This window comes from Somniosus microcephalus, chromosome 12, assembly GCF_052327205.1.
Source record: "Somniosus microcephalus isolate GS21.2 chromosome 12, FLI_Smic_1.0, whole genome shotgun sequence".
NCBI lineage: Eukaryota > Metazoa > Chordata > Chondrichthyes > Squaliformes > Somniosidae > Somniosus > Somniosus microcephalus.
Window position 1 is genome coordinate 25,333,380 of NC_140998.1, and position 21,004 is coordinate 25,354,383.

Genomic DNA, 21,004 nt, shown 5'->3' on the forward strand with positions numbered 1-21,004 from the left:
GAATGTCGTCCAGTTCTTATTGCATGCGGGCATGGACTGCTTCATTATCTGAGGAGTTGTGAATGGCATTGAACACTGTGCAGTCATCAGCGAACATCCCCATTTCTGATCTAATGTTGGAGGGAAGATCATTGATGAAGCAGCTGAAGATGGTTGGGTCTAGGACAGTGCCCTGAGGAACTCCTGCAGCGATGTCCTGGGGCTGTGATGATTGACCTTCAACCACCACAACCATCTTCCTTTGTGCTAGGTATGACTCCAGCCAGTGGAGAGTTTTCCCCCTGATTCCCATTGACTTCAGTTTTACTAGGGCTCCTTGATGCCACACTCGGTCAAATGCTGCCTTGATGTCAAGGGCAGTCACTCTCACCTCACCTCTGGAATTCAGCTCCTTTGTCCATATTTGGACCAAGGCTGTAATGAGGTTGGGAGCAGAGTGGTCTTGGCAGAACCCAAACTGGGCATCAGTGAGCAGGTTATTGGTGAGTAAGTGTCGCTTGATAGCACTGTCGATGACACTTTCCATCACTTTGCTGATGATTGAGAGTAGACTGATGGGGTGGTAACTGGCCGGATTGGATTTGTCCTGCTTTTTGTGAACAGGATATACCTGGGCAGTTTTCCACATTGCCGGATAGATGCCAGTGTTGTAGCTGTACTGGAACAGCTTGGCTAGAGGCGCGGCTAGTTCTGGAGCACAAGTCTTCAGCACGATAGCCGGGATGTTGCCGGGGCCCATAGCCTTTGCTCTATCCAGTGCGCTCAGTCATTTCTTGATATCACGTGGAGTGAATCGAATTGGCTGAAGACTGGCTTCTGTGGTGGTGGGGACTTCAGTGTATATATGTATGTGTGTATATGTATATGTGTGTGTGTATGTTGCTAGTGCTGTTGGGGAGGGTTTAAACTAATTTGGCTGGGGGATGGGCACCAGGATGTACCATTAGATGGAAGAAACAAGGTTCACAAAGGATTGGGAGAGACAGATAGCACTAGAGTAAGAAATAGTAAGGTATTGGGTGGGGTCAGACCCAGAGAGAATACAAGAAGGTCTAAGCGAGGTTTACAGTGCATGTGTGTAAATGCACGAAGTGAGCTGCAGGCGCAAATAGCCACATGTTGTGGTGATAACGGAGACCTGGCTCAAAAAAGGGCAGGATTGGGTACTAAATATTCCTGGATATAAGGTGTTCAGGAAAGATAGAGAAGGACAGAAAGGAGGTGGGGTGGCAGTATTGATTAAGGAGAATGTTTGAGCGAGAGGATGTCCTGGAGGGGTCAAGGACAGAATCTATTTGGTTAGAGTTGAGAAACAATAGAGGTGCCATTACACTACGAGGTGTATTCTATAGACCAACAAATAGTGGGAAGGATATAGAGGAGCAAAATTGCAGGGAAATTACAGAGAGGTGCAAGAACTATAGAGTAGTGATAATGGGGGACTTCAACTATCCTAATATAGACTGGGATAGTAATAGTGTAAAGGGCAGAGCGGAGGAAGAATTTCTGAAGTGTGTTCAGGAGAACTTTCTTGATCAGTACGTTTCCAGCCCAACGAGGAAGGAGGCATTGCTGGATCTGTTTCTGGGGAATGAGGTGGATCAAGTGGAGCAAGTGTCAGTAGGGGGACATATAGGGAACAGTGATCATAGTATCATAAGGTTTAGATCAGCTATGGAAAAGGACAGGGAGCAATCTACAGTGAAAATACTTAATTGGAGGAAGGCCAATTTCAGTGGGTTGAGAATGGATCTGGCCTGGGTAAATTGGAATCAAAGATTACAAACGGCACAGAAACAGGCCATTCGGCCCAACCAGTCCATGCCGGCGTTTATGCTCCACTCGAGCCTCCTCCCGTCTTTCCTCATCTAACTCTGTCAGCATAACCCAAAGATTGGCAGGCAAAACTGTAATCGAACAATGGGCTGCATTTAAAGAGGAGACGGTTCGGGTACAGTCGAGGTACATTCCCATGAGGGGGAAAGGTAGGGCAACTAAAGTCAGAGCTCCCTGGATGATGAAAGAGATAGAGGCCGCGATTTCGCCCACTGAGAAGGGACCGGGGCAGCTGGGTCGGTAGCGCAGTCCCAGCCCACTGCTGGCTCCATCCCGCTCTGTTGAACTGATTTTACGTAGATTGGGCTTGTTAAGCCCCGCCCAGTGAAGTTCCCGGCCAAGTAAAAGGAAGCGGGTCTGATGGCGCATCATCAGCCGGATTCGTTAAAGGGGCCATGTCCACATTGATTTTGACAGTTGTGCTCTCCGCGTTCTACAGCATTGAGGTGCTGCAAACACTGATGATCACTGCACAAAGGTGTACGGCTGCACCCAGGTCCTCCCATGACTCCCTCCATATGCTTATAGAGGGAGTCACAGCACGCAGGGAGGTTCTCTTCCCTTCCAATGTGCGGAAGAGACCTCCCCAGGAGATCAAAACAGCCTGGTTGCACATTGTACAGGAGGACACAAGCAGGGATGTGGTCAGGAGGACCAGGCTGCAGTGGCGTGAACCTTTCAATGATCTCAGTAGATCACGAAACGTTACTGCCAAGCCACGCTCAACCTCATTCAGCTGTGCCACTCATCACATCCCCATCACTGTGCCTTCCCTACCCTACTCCTGCACATCCTTACTCACACCAACTTACCTTGTACCTCCACCCATCCATCTCTATCTACTTTATCACTTCCCCATCCCACTAGCCAACCCTCACACTCACCCTCATCCTAGTGCAAGCATATCAACTAATAACACACAAGGGTAGGCACTTGGGTGTTTTAGCCAATGTTCATGTAAAGTTTGTGGTAATGTGGTGTCAAACATTGAAATCTTTATTTTCAACACTTTGCATTCTTGGACAGATTTGTGTGCACCTTTGGAAGTGGCTAAGTGAGTTGCAGTGAATGGTGAGACATAACGGTACCCCCCACAATGGTGGTGAGTGTGAAAGGAATGGCTTGGGCATTGTTGGGATGCTTTATGGAGTTGGTGTGGGGTGGTGCCAACCTGATACATCATGTGGCAGCCAGGGTGTACAGTGTCAAGTGAAGTAAATGTGGCCATGGTGAGGCCATCCCTGGTGTCCCAGGCAGCAATGTGGTCGGGTGTTGATGCCCTGTGTCCTGTGCAGCATCAGTTGATTGCGGAGAAGGTTGGTGGTGTTGTTGCTGCTGGTGTGCCCGGTGATGCTGGTGTTGGGGCTGACCAAGGTGAGATATTTTCGAGGGCACCGATGCTGATGGAATAGATGGCAGGTGTGGTTGAGATGACAGAAGCGATCTATCAATGGTGAGCGAGGTTGTTCCAACGAGGTGGTGCTGGATAGAGAGTTGGCTCCAAACAGTTGCAAGCTGCAGAAAGCTCAATATATCTTCCAAATGCAGTAACCCACAGTTTCTGAGCTTTGAAAGTGAACAGTTGTAACATGGGATCTTTTATACAACTTTGGCAGCTGTCAGGTCATGAGATAATTCAGTGCTGAACCCACTCACGACATGCTGAGCTGATGTGTTCCCCGAGCCGCTGGTAACCCGTGGGGGGAACACGTAAAATTGAAAGGCAGGCAGAAAATAATATTTAATTGGCTGTTAACTATGCATTTAATGATGTCAATTGCCTCCCCCGCTGCTTGGTGTCGAGTCTGTTCAGCGCTGACAGACCCGACACCTGGGAGACTCGCGTGGAGGCAGGTTGACAGCGGGGTCCCGACCCACTGTCAATCATTTCTATTTTCACAGCTGACCCGCCTCCGATCCCGTCCTCTCAGCGCTGGTAAAATTCCGGCCAGAGAGTACGATGAAGCAGAAAAAAGGGGTGTATGACAGATGTTAGGTTGAAAATACAAGTGAGAACCAGGCTGAATATAGAAAGTTCAGAGGGGAAGTGAAAAAGGAACTAAGAGGGGCAGAGAAAGTGTTTGCGAATAGATTGGCAGCTAAAATAAAAGGGAATCCAAAAGTCTTCCATAGGCATATAAATAGTAAATGGGTAGTAAGAGGAGGAGTGGGGCCAATTAGGGACCAAAATGGAGACCTACGCATGGAGGCAGAGGGCATGGCTCAGGTACTAAATGAGAACTTTCCATCTGTCTTTATCAAGGAAGAAGATGTTGCCAAAGTCATAGTGAAAGAGGAAGTAGTTGAGATACTGGATGGGATAAAAATTGATAGAAGAGGTACTAGAATGGCTGAAATAACAACAGAAAATGCTGGAAATACTCAGCAGGCCAGGCAGCATCCATGGAGAGAGAAACAGAGTTAACGTTTCAGGTCTGGGACCCTTCATCAGAACTGGAAAAAGCTGGAGATGTAATAGATATTAAGCAGGTGCAGAGACAGGGAGGGGGGGTTTAGGAGGGGAGGAAGAAATAGAAAGAACATCCTGTACTTTTGTAAGAGGCAGGAAAGATAAAATGTTGCAAATGGGAATGGCAAAAATCATACTGCATGAAAAATGGGGGCAGGGATAATTATCTGAAATTGTTGAACTCAATGTTGAGTCCGGCAGGCTGTAAAGTGCCCAATCGAAAGATGAGGTGCTGTTCCTCGAGCTTACATTGAGCTTCATTAGAACAATGTATTAGCCCGAGGACAGAGAGATCAGAGTGGGAGTGAAGCGGTGAATTAAAGTGACAGGCGACCGTAAGCTCAGGGTCACCCGTACGGACTGAACGGAGGTGTTCCGCAAAGCGGTCGCCCAATCTGCGTTTGGTCTCCCCAATGTAGAGGAGACCGCATCCTGAGCAGCGAATACAGTATACTAGATTGCAAGAAGTACAAGTAAATCGCTGTTTCACCTGGAAGGGGTGTTTGGGGCCCTGGACAGTGGGAAGGGAGGAGGTAAAAGGGCATGTGTTGCATCTCCTGCGCTTGCACGGGAAGGTGCCAGGTGAAGCAGCAGGGCTGTTGGGGGTGATTGAGGAGTGGACCAGGGTGTCGCGGAGGGAGCGGTCCCTTCAGAATGCTGAAAGGGGAGGTGAGGGGAAGATGTGTTTGGTGGTGGGATCACGTTGGAGGTGGCGGAAATGGCGGAGGATGATCCGTTGAATGTGGAGGCTGGTGGGGTGAAAGGTGAGGACAAGGGGAACCCTATCATGGTTCTGGGAGGGAGGGGCAGGGGTGAGAGTAGAAGTGCGGGAAATAGAACGGACACGGTCAAGGGCCGTGTCAACCACAGTAGAGGGGAATCCTCGGTTGAGGAAAAAGGAAGACTTCCATACTAGTGCTTCTGACATGTCTTCCTTTTTCCTCAACCGAGGATTCCCCTCTACCGTGGTTGACACGGCCCTTGACCGTGTCCGTTCTATTTCCCGCACTTCTGCTCTCACCCCTGCCCCTCCCTCCCAGAACCACGATAGGGTTCCCCTTGTCCTCTCCTTTCACCCCACCAGCCTCCACATTCAACGGATCATCCTCCGCCATTTCCGCCACCTCCAACGTGATCCCACCACCAAACACATCTTCCCCTCACCTCCCCTTTCAGCATTCCGAAGGGACCGCTCCCTCCGCGACACCCTGGTCCACTCCTCAATCACCCCCAACAGCCCTGCTGCTTCACCTGGCACCTTCCCGTGCAAGCGCAGGAGATGCAACACATGCCCTTTTACCTCCTCCCTTCCCACTGTCCAGGGCCCCAAACACCCCTTCCAGGTGAAACAGCGATTTACTTGTACTTCTTGCAATCTAGTATACTGTATTCGCTGCTCACGATGCGGTCTCCTCTACATTGGGGAGACCAAACGCAGATTGGGCGACCACTTTGCGGAACACCTCCGTTCAGTCCGTACGAGTGACCCTGAGCTTCCGGTCGCCTGTCACTTTAATTCTCCGCTTCACTCCCACTCTGATCTCTCTGTCCTCGGGCTATTACATTGTTCCAATGAAGCTCAACATAAGCTCGAGGAACAGCACCTCATCTTTCGATTGGGCACTTTACAGCCTGCCGGACTCAACATCGAGTTCAACAATTTCAGATAATTATCCCTGCCCCCATTTTTCATGCAGTATGATTTTTGCCATTCCCATTTGCAACATTTTATCTTTCCTGCCTCTTACAAAAGTACAGGATGTTCTTTCTATTTCTTCCTCCCCTCCTAAACCCCACCCCCTCCCCCTGTCTCTGCACCGGCTTAATATCTGTTACATCTCCAGCATTTTCCAGTTCTGATGAAGGGTCCCAGACCTGAAACGTTAACTCTGTTTCTCTCTCCACGGATGCTGCCTGGCCTGCTGAGTATTTCCAGCATTTTCTGTTGTTATTTCAGATTTCCAGCATCCGCAGTATTTTGCAATTATACTAGAATGGCTGACTGTACTTAAAGTAAATAAGTCACCAGGACCAGATGGGATGCATCCTAGGATGCTGAGGGAAGTAAAGGTGGAAATTGCAGAGGTACTGGCTATAATTTTCCAATCCTCCTTAGACATGGGGGTGGTGCCAGAGGACTGGAGAATTGCAAATGTTACACCCTTGTTCAAAAAAGGGTGTAAAGATAAACCCAGCAACTACAGGCCAGTTAGTTTAACCTCGGTGGAGGGGAAGCTTTTAGAAACGATAATCCAGAACAAAATTAGCAATCACTTGGTCAATCACAGAATCACAGAAACCCCACAGTGCAGATAGAGGCCATTTTGGCCCATCGAGCCTGCACCGACACATATCCCACCCGATCCCCGTAACCCCTACACCAACACATATCCCACCCTATCCCCGTAACCCCACGTATTTAATCCCCCTAACACTAAGGGTCAATTTATCATAGCCAATCATCCTAACCCGCACATCTTTGGACTGTGGGAGGAAACCGGAGCACCCGGAGGAAACCCACGCAAACACGGGGAGAATGTGCAAACTCCACACAGACAGTCACCCGAGGCCGGATTCAAACCCGGGTCCCTGGCGCTGTGAGGCAACAGTGCTAACCACTATGCCACTGTGCTGCCCAAGTGTGGATTAATTAAGGAAAGCCAGCACGGATTTGTTAAAGGCAAATCGTGTTTAACTAACTTGATTGAGTTTTTTGACGAGGTAACAGGGAGGGTTGATGAGGGCAATGCGGTTGATGTGGTGTACATGGACTTCCAAAAGGCGTTTGATAAAGTGCCACATAATAGGCTTACCAGAGAAGTTGAAGCCCATGGAATAAAAGGGACAGTGGCAGCATGAATACGAAATTGGCTAAGGGACAGGAAACAGAGAGTGGCGGTGAACGGTTGTTTTTTGGACCGGAGGAAGGTAGACAGTGGTGTTCCCCAGGGGTCAGTACTAGGACCACTGCTTTTCTTGATGTATTTTAATGACTTGGACTTGGGTGTACAGGGCACAATTTCAAAATCTGCAGATGACATAAAACTTGGAAGTATAGTGAACAGTGAAGAGAATAGTGATAGACTTCAGGAAGACATAGACAGGCTGGTGAAATGGGTGGAAACATGGCAGATGAAATTTAACACAGAAAAGTTGGTAGGAAGAATGAGGAGAGGCAATATAAACTAAAGGGTGCAATTCTAAAGGGGGTGCATGGACAGAGAGACCAGGGGGTGTATGTGCCCAAATCATTGAAGGTGGCAGGGCAGGTTGAGAAAGCAGTTAAAAAAGCTTACGGGATCCTGGGCTTCATAAATAGAGGCGTAGAGTACAAAAGCAAGGAAGTTATGATGAACCTTTATAAAACACTGGTCCGACCTCAACTGGAGTACTGTGTCCAATTCTGGGCATCACACTTTAGGAAGGATGTGAAGGTGCAGAAAAGATTTACGAGAATTATTCCAGGGACGAGGGACTTCAGTTACATTGATAGATTGAAGAAGCTGGGGTTGTTCTCCTTGGAACAGAGAAGATTGAGAGGAGATTTGATAGAGGTGTTCAAAATCATGAGCAGTCTAGACAGAGTAGATAGAGAGAAACTGTTCCCATTGACGGAAGGGTCGAGGACCAGAGGACACAGATTTTTAAGGTGATTGGTAGAAGAACCAAAGGCGACATGAGGGAAAAAAAATGTACGCAGTGAGTGGTTATGATCTGGAATGCAATGCCGGGGAGGGTGGTGGAGGCAGATTCAATCGTGGCTTTCAAAAGGGAATTGGATAAGTACCTGAAGGAAAACATTTTCGCAGGGTACGGGGAAAGGGCGGGGGAGTGGGACTAGCTGAAGTGCTAGGGCTCGACGGGCCGAATGGCCTCCTTCTGTGCTGTAACCATTCTATGATTGTATGATTTATGAATTTCTTGCATGATCTCTTTTTGCTTTAATATTCTAGTCCTCTATTTATAAAGCCAAGTAAACCATATGTTTTTTTTAAATCAACTTGCCCCGCCACCTTTAAGGATTTGTGTATATAGACACCAAGGTCTCTCTGCTCATCGGGTCATCTACACTTTACAAAATCCTGCCATTTATAGTTACTGTCTTTCCATATTAGTCCTCCTAAAGTGCATCACATCACACTTCTCCACACTGAACTCCATCTGCCGTGCTTCTGCCCATTTCACCATCCTGTCTATGTCATCCTACTGGCAGCTCTACTGGCCAAGAAGGAGTTGGAGGTCAAACTTGCTGTGCAGAGGGGCCACCACAGAACACAGATTCACAGGTTCAAGGTCAGCTGGGGGAAGTCTGCAGCAAGTGGCAGGATCCCAGACCGATGCTGGAAATGAAAGATAGAACTGGCCGGATTTCAGCTGGGAAGAAAGTAAAGGAAAAATATTTAGCCCACTACCTGGGATAGTGTAGCATGATTTGTTGTTCTGTATAGTACTTGACGCATAATAGAAGAAGTTGAAAAGCTCTGGAATTGACACTTTGCACAGTCATATATATTCTGTAAAATAAACTAACTTGACTTGACTTTACATTCACCTGGTCTCGCCAGTGTGTTCATCGGTCCCACCTTTCTGAGGATTGGAGCAACACGTGAGGGCCCACGTCAGGATTAGGATATCCAGTTCATATAACAAAGTGGTCTCACTGTAGTTTCCCAGGTTATGCGATTGTATTGGGCAGTACAGACGAACTCCAGAACATAAGGGACAGGGGGTCTGATTATGGGAGTGACCAGAGATGCTGATCCTGAGATAATATCAAAGGCACACTCAAAATTTGTCCCAACGGTAACTGAATGTTTGGTCTATCAGAGACAGCTGTAGAGCAGGAGGCCGACACAGCAGATGTTTTATACACTTTCTCCACTCAGAAAGGAACCATTAATGAATGTTCCTGAATATTAGCATACAGAATGCGTAATCTATTTGTATGAAGTTCCTTTCTTTGCTATATCATTAAGGCCTTAGCCCAGTTAAAATAAATAAGTTCATACCTCTATTTAAACAACAGAGAAAGGAGTTTCATGTTATCATTTTACATAGAATTTACAGCACAGAAACAGGCCACTCAGCTCAACTGGTCAATGCTGGTGTTTATGCTCCACACGAGCCTCCTTTCACCCCTAACCCTATCGCCATATTCTTCTCTTCCTTTCTCCCTCATGTACTTATCTTAAACATTCTCTACACTAATGCATTCATGCTGTGATATTTCAAATCCAGTGTGTGTTATATCTTAGATTGTTACAGCAATCACTATTTCAAAAAAGAAAAAGACTTGCATTTATATAGTGCCTTTCACAACCACAGGACGTCCCAAAGCGCTTTACAGCCAATGAAGTAATTTTGAACTATAGCCACTGTTGTAATGTAGGAAACGCGGCAGCCAATTTGCGTACAGAACTCCCCTGCTCTTCTTAGAAATAGTGCCACGGGATCTTTTACATCCACGAGAGAGCAGACGAGGCCTCGGTTTAACGCCTCATCTTAAAGATGGCACCTCCGACAGTGCAGCACTCCCTCAGCACTGCAGTAGAGTGTCAGCCTAGATTTATTCTGCTGAAGTCTCTGGAGTGGGACTTGAACCCACGACCTTCTGACTCAGAGGTGAGAGTGCTACCTACTGAGTTGACACTGAGACTGGGCATTTTATATCACTTGTGTGTTATTGTTGGAGCCATAAACAAGAGGGTAGATTCTCTGGTGCAGTTTACTCCCGAATGCAAAGCTCACCAGAAGTAAAGGGCTGGATTTTTCCAACCTCGGCGAGTCCGTGGTGGGCGATGACTGTGGCGTGTGGGGACCTCGCATCTGTCTCGATCCCGGCCTCCAACAAGATTTAACGTTAATAGGGCTTCTTAAGCCCGCCCTGCGAGATTCCCGGCCAATTAATAGGAAGTGGGTCTGATGACGCCATTTGATGGCGCATCATCAGCCAGTTTCCTTAAAGGAGCCATGTCCACATTGATTTTGACAGTTGTGCTGTCAGTGCTCTACAGCATTGAGGTGCTGCAAATGCTGAGAAGAACTGCACAAAGGTGCACGGCTGCACCCAGGCTCTCCCATGACTCCCTCCATATTTCTCCCCAGTGTCCTGGCCAATATTTATCCCTCAATCAACATCACTAAAACCGATTATTTGGTCAGTATCACATTGCTGTTTGTGGGAGCTTGATGTATGCAAATTGGCTGTCACATTTCCCTACATTACAACAGTGACTACACTTCAAAAAGTACTTAATTGGCTGTAAAGCGCTTTGAGATGTCCTAAGGTCATGAAAGGCGCTATAGAAATGCAAGTTCTTTCTTTCTTTACGCCTAAAAATATTGTTGTTGCCATTTTGGTAGGTATGCGCCAGTGAGGCTATGCTTGCTGTTGATCACACTGGGATACCCTTCGTTCATTCACTACAACTGAAAGGTTGACACATTGTGATTGGAATGCCTCTGAAGAACCATTCACCATTAACAGATAATCAGACATTCACAGATTGTAAAATAAAAAACAGATCATGCTGGACACACTCAGCAGGTCAGGCAGCATCTGTAGAGAGAGAGAGAGCTAACGTTTCAGATCGATGACCGTTGGTCAGAACTGATGGTAGATTGTATTTGTGCTGGTGGGGCTGATATTCCGTGCTCTCTAATGTTTTTTAATATCGGAGATTATCAGGAAATCACACAAGTATTAGAACAAGAGTTTAGGCTCACTTACTACTTCGGAATAACCCTGCACTGCTCCCTAACTAACTCTTGATGCTGGTGAAATTCTCCTAAGGGAGAGTAGAAAGAGGGAGACAGATTCAAAGCGTAAACCACCTGGACAGATGTAACCCACGACCCCACCAATCCACCAGGTCATATGCTTCCCAAAGGTACAAATCATTTTCATTTACACTCATATGCTTTACAGTCATAAGCCAGGTGTGCTAGTTAAGCCACAACTTGGCACTGTGTGATAATATTAGTCATGATAATAAATATCTTGAGATGTTCCCAGTCCTAGTGTCTCATTGAGCAAGACCAATTGGACTGGATAAAAAATTTGATCCACTTTGGTGTCAAAAACAGGAAGGCAGATTATTATCTAAATGGCAATAGATTGGGAGAAGGGGAAGTGCAACGAGACCTGGGCGTCCTTGTGCACCAATCGCTGAAAGTAAGCATGCAGGTGCAGCAGGCGGTTAAGAAGGCAAATGGTATGTTGGCCTTCGTAGCAAGAGGGTTTGAGTACAGGAACAAGGATGTCTTGCTGCAGTTGTACAGGGCCTTGGTGAGGCCACAACTTGAGTATTGTGTGCAGTTTTGGTCGCCTTATCTGAGGAAGGATGTTCTTTGCCATGGAGGGAGTGCAGCGAAGATTCACCAGACTGATACCTGGGATGGCAGGAATGACGTACGAGGAGAGATTGGGTCGATTGGGCTTGTACTCGCTGGAGTTTAGAAGAATGAGAGGGGATCTCATTGAAACTTATAAAATTCTAACAGGACTAGACAGACTAGATGCTGGAAGGATGTTCCCAATGGTCGGGGAGTCCAGAACCAGGGGTCACAGTCTAAGGATAAGGGGTAAGCCATTTAGGACAGAGATGAGGAGGAATTTCTTCACCCAGAGAGCGGTGAACCTGTGGAATTCTCTGCCACACAAGGCAGTAGAGGCCAACTCATTAAATATATTCAAGAAGGAGTTGGATATATTTCTTAAGGCTAAAGGGATCAAGGGATATGGAGAGAAGGCAGGGACAGGGTACTGAGTTTGGATGATCAGCCATGATCTCATTGAATGGTGGAGCAGGCTCGAGGGGCCGAATGGCCTACTCCTGCTCCTATTTTCTATGTTTCTATATTTCTATAATCTATGATTGGAGCTGTATTTTCCCCCATCCTCACTCTGCTCTTCACCAAAGCTCTATGGAATGCACAAGCAAAGCGTTCACACCAGATCTGACCTGTTTTCCTCCCGCTTCGCAGAATACGAAGATGATGAGGACTGGAGTGCCTGGTCCCCCTGCACCGTGACGTGTGGCACTGGCAACCAGAAACGCACCAGATCCTGCGGCTACGCCTGCACTGCCACCGAGTCACGGACCTGTGACCTGAAGCGGTGCCCAGGTGAGAGTTGACGGCCTCCGAGGGAGGATTTTGGACACCAGTCGGCACCTGAACTGCTGAGAAACAAACGTACCTTGTCTGAAACCAATGGCACAGCTATTCGGCAGCATCTGGTGTCCAACATATATATAAGGGGAGAATTTCCTGGTCCTGTGCCTGGGCCCATTGGGCCACCTGGGAACAGTGAATACAGGAACATCAGGAGGGGAGGAGTGGACAACCTAAGGGAGCCTGCCTGATTTTCCATCTAACTTAATTGACGGAAAAATTAATTTTTTTATTGTTTCTTGGGCAAGGCCGCATATATTGTCCATCCCTAGATGCCCTGAGGGTATTAAGAGTCAACCACGAAGAGTGGGAACTGAAGTCATGTGTAGACCAGACCAGACTGGGTATGGGTGGCAAGTTCACCTTTCCTGATGGGCAAGAGTGATTCAGTTGGGTTTTTGCGACAATCTGGCAGTTTTCATCCTCATGGTCTCTGATGTCAGCCACAAATTAGCAGATTTATCGAATTCAGTTTCCCAACTTGCCATAGTGAAATTTGAAGTCATAATCTCCAGGCTACATTCCTCCCCTTCTGATTTTTTCCACATTCGTTGCAGCCAGGTCCAGGAAACTCTTGTCTATTGTGCAACTAATGTACAGTGTCCTGGCACACACAGACCCACAGGATCCAGGAGCACAGCCATATCATAAGAACATAAGAAATAAGAGCAGGAGTAGGCCATACAGCCCCTCAAGCCTGCTCTGCCATTCAATAAGATCATGGCTGATCATCGACCTCAACTCCACTTTCCCGCCCGATCTCCGTATCCCTTGATTCCCTTAGAGTCCCAAAATCTATCGATCTCAGCCTTGAATATACTCAATGACTTAGCATTCACAGCCCTCTGGGGCAGAGAATTCCAAAGATTCACAACCACCTGAGTGAAGAAATTCCTCCTCATCTCAGTCTTAAATGGCCGACCCCTTATCCTGAGACTATTCTCCACTAAATTGTCCACAAACATAGACATGTACCCCACTCGGGAGTCCAGCAACTTGGTCACAAACACTAGCCGAAGATGTAGCAACCTAGGCACATAACCCATTAGTGAGCCCAGCAACTTAGATACACACCCAACTAAAAGGTCCAGCAACCTAGACATGTTACTCCACCAGAGGTCCAAGTGCTTAGAAACATACCCAGTTTAGAGAGTTCAGGATGTCGGACATATGCATAAGAACTTGAGGGCAATTGAATGGGTTCTATGGAATGAAATCAGGGGGAAGTCCAACAACAAAAGTAGACGCAAAAATGCTTTGGGGCATGGTTTTCAAATTGGCATTGTATATTCAAATCTGGGTTCACTCCACTTGCTTTGAGTAAGTGAAGCGTAGATTTGTTGGGCCACGTCTGACACTCACCGTGCTCTTTTCCTGAAGGGGTGGATGACGATCTGAACGCAGCAACTGAAAAAACTCTGGCTGAGAAAGAAAATGGGACAGAGTTGTTTGACTCGGGTGAGTACACTTACACCAACACCACTAACACATGAGCCCGTCGGCTGAGGTATTTAGGAACGTAGAAAAAACTGGGAACAGGAGTTGGCCGTTCAGCCCCCTCGAGCCTATTCCGCCATTCAGTGAGATCATGGGCTGATCTGTCTAATGTGCCGGGGTCTGTTGAATCCGTGATTCTTTAAGTATGATGTTTTCTAATAACTAGATGGAGGCTGTAACTTAACAATCAACAGGTGTTTACTGGAGGAGGGTAGTCTAAAGACTAACAGTACAGAGGCATGCTCAAGGCTTATATACAGGTGTGGTCACTGCCGGTACTACAGTATACAGGAGCTGTAAAAGTAGTTCTCTCTTAAAAGGTACATACACTACAATTCCTCCCCTTTTAGATTAACAGTACCCATAACATTCAAATAACAGTTAACATTTTAAAATGCACATTAAACTGAAATAGTCCATTTATAGATTCAATCTTTGGGGCGGCTTCCTGATCCTTTCTGGATAGCGCCTTTCCTGAGGTTCTTGTTCTTGATGCGGAGGCGATTCTGGCCCCCTTTCGTCGGTTAGTTCATCAGTTTCCGCTGCTACTGTTTCTGAGGTAGATGCTACCGGTGTGTCGGGTTCATCCCCAGGTACGCGAGACACGGGGTTGACTCGTTCCTGTGACGCTAGGATCTGGTCGACGTGGCATCTCACAATGTTCTCCCCGACATCCACTGTGTACATTAATGGCCCCTGCCGTGTGCATATCGTTCCGGGTTGCCATTTCTCTGTTCGGTAGTCGCGGGCCAAGACTGGTTGTCCTACATTGAAGCTCCTTGTCAGCTTCTCATTGATGTGCTGGAATTGCTTATCCTCAACATTTCTTCGCACATTTGGTCTGAGCAAATCCAGACGAGATCTCAACCTTCGGTTAAAGAACATCATGGCCGGGGTCTGGTTGGTAACTGCATGTGTCGCATTTCTGTAGGCTAACAGGAAATTGTCCACCTTATGCTGTAGTGGAATTTCATCATCGCACATGGCCCTTATCGCCTTTTTAAAGGTTTGTACGAACCTCTCAGCCAATCCATTTGTGGCTGGATGATACGGGGCGGATGTGTAATGCCTTACCCCATTCCTTCTCATAAATTTCTGAAACTCTTCGGACACAAACTGTGGTCCGTTATCAGAGCAAATCTGCTCTGGCAAGCCGTTCCTGGCAAATATGGTCCATAGGACTGCAATCGTTTTCTCTGTAGTGGTTGAGGACATTTTGATCACCTCAGGCCATTTCGAGTGCGCATCCACTGCTATTAAGAACATTGAGTCCATGAATGGACCAGCAAAATCAATATGCACCCATTGCCATGGAGAGGAGGGCCACTCCCATGGGTGTAGAGGGTTATGTGGTGGTGCATTTTGGACCTTCTGGCATCCTGAGAAGCTCTTTGTTAGGTCCTCGATTTGTTGATCGATCCCCGGCCACCACACATAAGCCCTAGCAAGGCTTTTCATTTTCACCCCTCCCAGATGACCTTTGTGAAGCTCATTTAGCACTCTCTCCCTTAACTTGGGTGGAATTACCACTCGGGATCCACACATCACTGTCCCCTGGCATACTGACAGCTGTTCTCTTCTGGATGAGAATGCTGGCAACAGTGAGTCGCCGTGTGTTGGCCATCCCTTCACCGTCAAATCATATACCCGAGACAGTGTCGGATCATTGCGGGTCTCCTTCTCTATATCCGCGTTAGTTACTGGCAATCGTTCAATTATCGACGAATAAAATATTTCAATAGGGTCCACTGCTGGTGCTTCCTCCACCGTAGGCAGTGGCAGGCGTAATAGCCCATCAGCGTTTCCATGCTGTTTCGTGCCCTTATACTCTATTTCATATTGGTTCGCCCCTAGAAAAAGTGACCATCTTTGTAGCCGTTGTGCAGTCATCACCGGAACACCCTTCTTTGGATTAAAGATGGAGACAAGTGGTTGGTGGTCAGTCAGCAAGGTGAACTTCTGCCCATGCAGATAGTGGTTGAATTTTTTTACTCCCCATACTAGGCTGAGGGCCTCCCTGTCGATCTGGGCGTCGTTGCGCTCGGCTGAGGTTAGTGTCCGAGACGCAAAGGCTACTGGCCTCTCCAACCCATCTGGGAATTTGTGCGACAGCACCGCTCCAATACCATAGGGTGATGCATCACATGCCAACCGAATTGGTAGTGCTGGGTTGAAATGGGCCAACACCTCTTTTGATGTGATCAATTCTTTGCACTTCTGGAAAGCTCGTTTACATTCGTCATTCCACTTCCATGGTACCCCCGTTTGCAGTAGGGTGTTCAGTGGGTGTAATACTGTAGACAAATTTGGTAAGACCTTATGGTAGTAGTTCACCAGCCCGAGGAACGACCTCAGTTGTGACATATTTTCCGGTGCTGGAGCCTTGACTACTGCCTCAATCTTTTCAGGGGACTTATGTAACCCCGCTTCATCAATAACGTGGCCACAATACGAGATCTGCTTCTGGAAAAACTCGCACTTGTGGCGATTAGCTCATAGCCCATATTCCTTTAATCTAGTGAGCACCTTCTCCAGGTTGGCGAGGTGATCACTGTCATTTTCGCCCGTGACCAGGATGTCATCCAAATAACACTGGGTCCCTGGAATCCCTTGCAGGACTTGATCCATTGCCCTTTGCCAAATAGCCGGAGCCGATGCTACCCCGAACACCAGCCAGTTGTATTGGTAGAGACCTTTATGAGTGTTGATCGTGAGGTATTGTTTCGAGGCTTCTTCTACCTCCATTTGCAAGTACGCCTGGGCCAGATCAATTTTGGTGAAGCGTTTACCTCCAGATAGCGAGGCGAAAATATCCTCAATCCATGGAAGCGGATATTGTACCATGTGAAGGACTGGGTTCACTGTCACCTTAAAATCCCCACAAATGCGGACCTTCTTTGGTTCCCCAGGCGTATTACTCAACGACCTCTTCATTACAGGAACGATGGGTGTACCCCACTCGCTCCAGTCTACTTTGGACAGTACTCCTGAACGTTCCAACCCTTCCAGCTCTGCTTCGACGGCTGGTCGGATCGTCTGCCCTTAAAAAACTTTGGGCTTGCATTTTCCTCTATTTTAATCGTCGCTGTTATGCCTTTTAGTGTTCCGAGTCCCTCCTGGAACACTTCTTGTGCATCAGTTAGCATTTTTGACAGTCGTCCAGGTGTGACGTCGTCATCCTTTTTGGCCTCAACCTTCAGTGCCTGTATGGAATGTCAATCTAATTGTATCTTCTGGATCCATTCACGTCCTAGTAGTGGTGGTCCTCCATCTGGCAATACATATAGGTCCATTTTAGGTATTTCCTGGCCTTTGTATATCACGTTCACCCTTATTTTTCCTTTGGGGTAGACTTTTTGCCCCGTGTACGTCTTCAAGACAATCTCCGTAGCTTTCAAGGGTATATGTGAAAATAGCCGCTTGTAGTCCCTTTGGTTTATGACTGTTAGGGCTGATCCTGTGTCCAATTCCATTTTCACTTGGACTCCATCTATCATGAGCGTGACCCAGATAGTCTGGTGATCCTCCATTTTGGTTACCTTATGTAGTTTCAGACACCCCAGCTCCTTGCTTCCAGAGTCTGTATCACTTTTCTGTTCATCTGAACTACTGTCCTTGTGTACCTTGTGTACCTTTTTGTACTTCTCCTGTGGAGATTTCTTGCTGCTGGTTTTCTTCCCTGACCTGCAGACTCTTGCTATGTGTCCTGCTTTTCCACACTGTCTGCACACTTGGTCCTTGAACCAACAATCCTTCTGGTCGTGTGTTGTTCTGCCGCAGCGATAGCACTTCCCTGCTCCATATGACATTTCATTGGTGCCATATTCTTGCGGTCTCCGTTGTATCTCTGCAGTGCCCCGTGCGGCTGCTTCGTGTGATACTGCCATGCTGAAAGCCTTGTCCAGCGTAAGATCCTTTTCTGATAGAAGCCATTTCTGGGTTCCTTCACTTTGAAGCCCACACACAAACTTGTCCCTTAACGTATCTGCTAGTCCCAATCCAAACTGGCAGTGTTTCGATAGCTTGCGCAGTTCCGTTAAGTACTCAGCATTACTTTCGTCTTTATGCTGGTTCCTTTTGTGGAACTTAAATCTTTCTGCTATCAGCAGCGGTGTGGGGTTTAAGTGGTCCTGTAGGATTTCCACTATGCTTTCGAAATTCTTATCCACTGGCTTCTCTGGGGTTATTAGGTTTCGCAGTAAGCCATAAGTTTTTGCACCCATGGAATTTAACAAAACCAGTGCTTTCCTAGCATCTGGCACTTCATTCGCCCTGCAGTACACCTCAATGCGTTCCACATATGTCACCCAATCTTCGACTTCATTGTCGAACGCAGTGATACTGCCACTCTTCGGCATCCCTGGGTGTGATTAAACTGTCTAAAATGGCGTCTCCCGCGCTCTCCCTTCTTCTCCGCTGGCACAAAATGGCGTCTCCTGCGCTTTCCTTTCTTCCCGCGCTCGCCCTTCTTCTCCGCTGCGGCTTCTAAAATGGCGTCTCCCATGCTCTCCCTTCTTCTCCGCGGCTCAATGGCGTCTCCCGCGCTTCCTTTCTTTCCCCCGCGGACGCTGTTCAGCCCTTGAGCCCTGGCTGTGCTCTGCGCGTTCTCCTGTGCGCCTCTCCTGTTGCCGCTGCTCGGTCCTGAACCCGGCTGCTGCTTTACCCTCTCTCTTTTTTGTTTTTCCTCAACGCCGCTCGGTTTTCAACCCCTGGCTGCGCCCTGTGTGCTTCACCCTCTCTCTTACCCCGTCGCCGCTGCTCAGCCTTTTCTGTGCCGTCGGTCGGCTCCAGCCGCCGCTGTCCGGGAAGGGTCTGCGCTGTACCTGTTGCCAGTCTGTTGCTGGATCGTCGTGGCTGGGGAACCAAGCCCGGCTCTCAACAGCCTCCCCTGCGATGTTCACTCTCTGCCGGATGACTGGGCGGTTGCTCGTGGTCGACGCCCGTGCTTCTGGCCTCGACTTTCTTCCACCGCCCTCCCGGAGCGAATCCTTGAAAGGAAATGCAGAGTTGCAGGTAGATTCGAATCGACCTCGTCGCCACTGTTGAATCCGTGATTCTTTAAGTATGATGTTTTCCAATAACTAGACGGAGGCTGTAGCTTAACAATCAACAGGTGTTTACTGGAGGAGGGTAGTCTAAAGACTAACAGTACAGAGGCATGCTCAAGGCTTATATACAGGTGTGGTCACTGCCGGTACTACGGTATATAGGAGCTGTAAAAGTAGTTCTCTCTTAAAGGTACATACACTACAGGGTCGACTGACAGCCGGGAGCTCATCAGCCCTGCAAAGTAGTGGGGGGGTGAGGGGAGGGCTGCGGGAAGCCCTGGTACCAGCTGTTCAATCTCTTGATGCCACTGACCTAACAATTAGACTGGACAGGAGCTCCGCTGATGGTTTAGTGGGTAAATGTTGTGGTACTGAGCCCGACAGAGGGAAGGGGGGTGGGTAACTTTCAACTTTGGCAGTGGTGGAGGTACCGGATCACCACGTGTTAGACACCCCGCCCAACATTCCTGTCTATTGATGTCAATGAAAAGGAAATTCGAAGGGGCTGTATAACGGGTGTCAATCCAATCCTGCCAGTTACATAGAATTACATAGAACGTACAGCACAGAAACAGGCCATTCGGCCCAACTGGTCTATGCCGGTGTTTATGCTCCACACGAGCCTCCTCCCACCCCTCTTCATCTCACCCTATCAGCACAGCCTTCTATTTCTGTCACCCTCATGTGTTTAACCAGCTTCCCTAGTTTTCTGCCCCCGCTGAAGGCGGATGTTACCCCCAAGATCTCAGGCTTAACCCCCGCTGTCGGAGTTCAGTCAAGGCTTTGATGGATGTGCTACAATTGGCCTCGGTACCCTTGGGGCTGGGATCGACCAGCGTTCCTGCTCTTGACCGCTACCCAGTGAGCCCCTGCTAGAAAATGCACATATTTGGATATTCAGCGAGCACGGTGTCTTGCTGAGCTACGAGTGGGGTAACTCACCCGATGTACACACAATGAGCAAGGGCAACTGAGGCCTCTAGAACAATGGGACTTGTTCTTGGGATCTCGCAGTCCTAGCCAGGAGTGTGGGTCAGAGAATCGGGTCGGCAATGCTGTAGCCCCATCACCCATCCCGCCCCCCTTCGAGCGCATCTCCCCCACCGGGAGTGCGAGGGTTACGGAGCTACTCTTAATATCACAGGACGGGTTTAGGAGAGGAAGGGGCAGTCCTGTACAAACACGGTCTTGTAGTAGCACTAGGAGCCCGGGTACCAAAACACGTCTGTCCTCTGAAGTGCTTTGCTGAGCGTGGATGACAGATTCCGTAGCCCCTTCAGTAGGGAGGGCTGGGTGGATGTGCTTTGCTCCATTGTGTATTCTAAGGACTCTCTGGTAGCCTGGAGTGCACCGTGACTTTGTACCAATACCAGGTCAGTAAAACAAAGCAGCAGTAGCTGACATGCCCCATCAATTGCCCCATTGCTTAGCCACACTAGGTCCTAGGGACGCACTCTGAAATCCCATGTACTGGTCCTAATAGGGCTGATTCATGAGCATTCATGTGATTAGAGTAGAGAGGGTAGAGAGGAGATTTACGAGGATGTTGCCAGGACTGGAGAATTTTAGCTATGAGGAAAGATTAGATAGTCATAGGGCTGGATTTTATCAATGGAGGCGTGTAGGAGGCGGGACTCCCACTTTTGGGGTTGTAGTCCCGCGTCCATCGAGTTGTGGCCAACCCACTCGATTTTCCCTTGATTGACCTTGTTAAGCCCGCCCAGCGGGCCAATTAAGGGCCACCCGGCAACAGGTGACGTCACAGATTGACATTTCATCGGTCAAGAGCTTTTGACAGATGAAATATCAGCGTTTGACAGCTCTTTGAAGCTGTCAAACACTGACAATCTGTACTCCAAGTTAATTCCTTCCTCTCAGGCTGATTTAGAGATCTCTCCAGAACAGAAAGCTGAATGCTGCAACTTTTGACAGCTCGCGGCCATTCTGCTTTCTGTGCCGGTGAGATGAGGGACTCCCG

General features: G+C 48.1%; 1 protein-coding gene across 1 annotated transcript in view; it reads left to right on the top strand.

Moving 5' to 3' along the window:
* LOC147109078 (isthmin-2-like) overlaps nucleotides 1-21,004 on the top strand; it is a 97,885-nt gene that overhangs the window by 61,422 nt on the left and 15,459 nt on the right. The window contains exons 4-5 of the mRNA XM_086002664.1: nucleotides 12,293-12,433; nucleotides 13,862-13,939. Coding sequence (XP_085858790.1) covers nucleotides 12,293-12,433; nucleotides 13,862-13,939 — 219 coding nt within the window. The remainder of the gene's footprint in view (nucleotides 1-12,292; nucleotides 12,434-13,861; nucleotides 13,940-21,004) is intronic.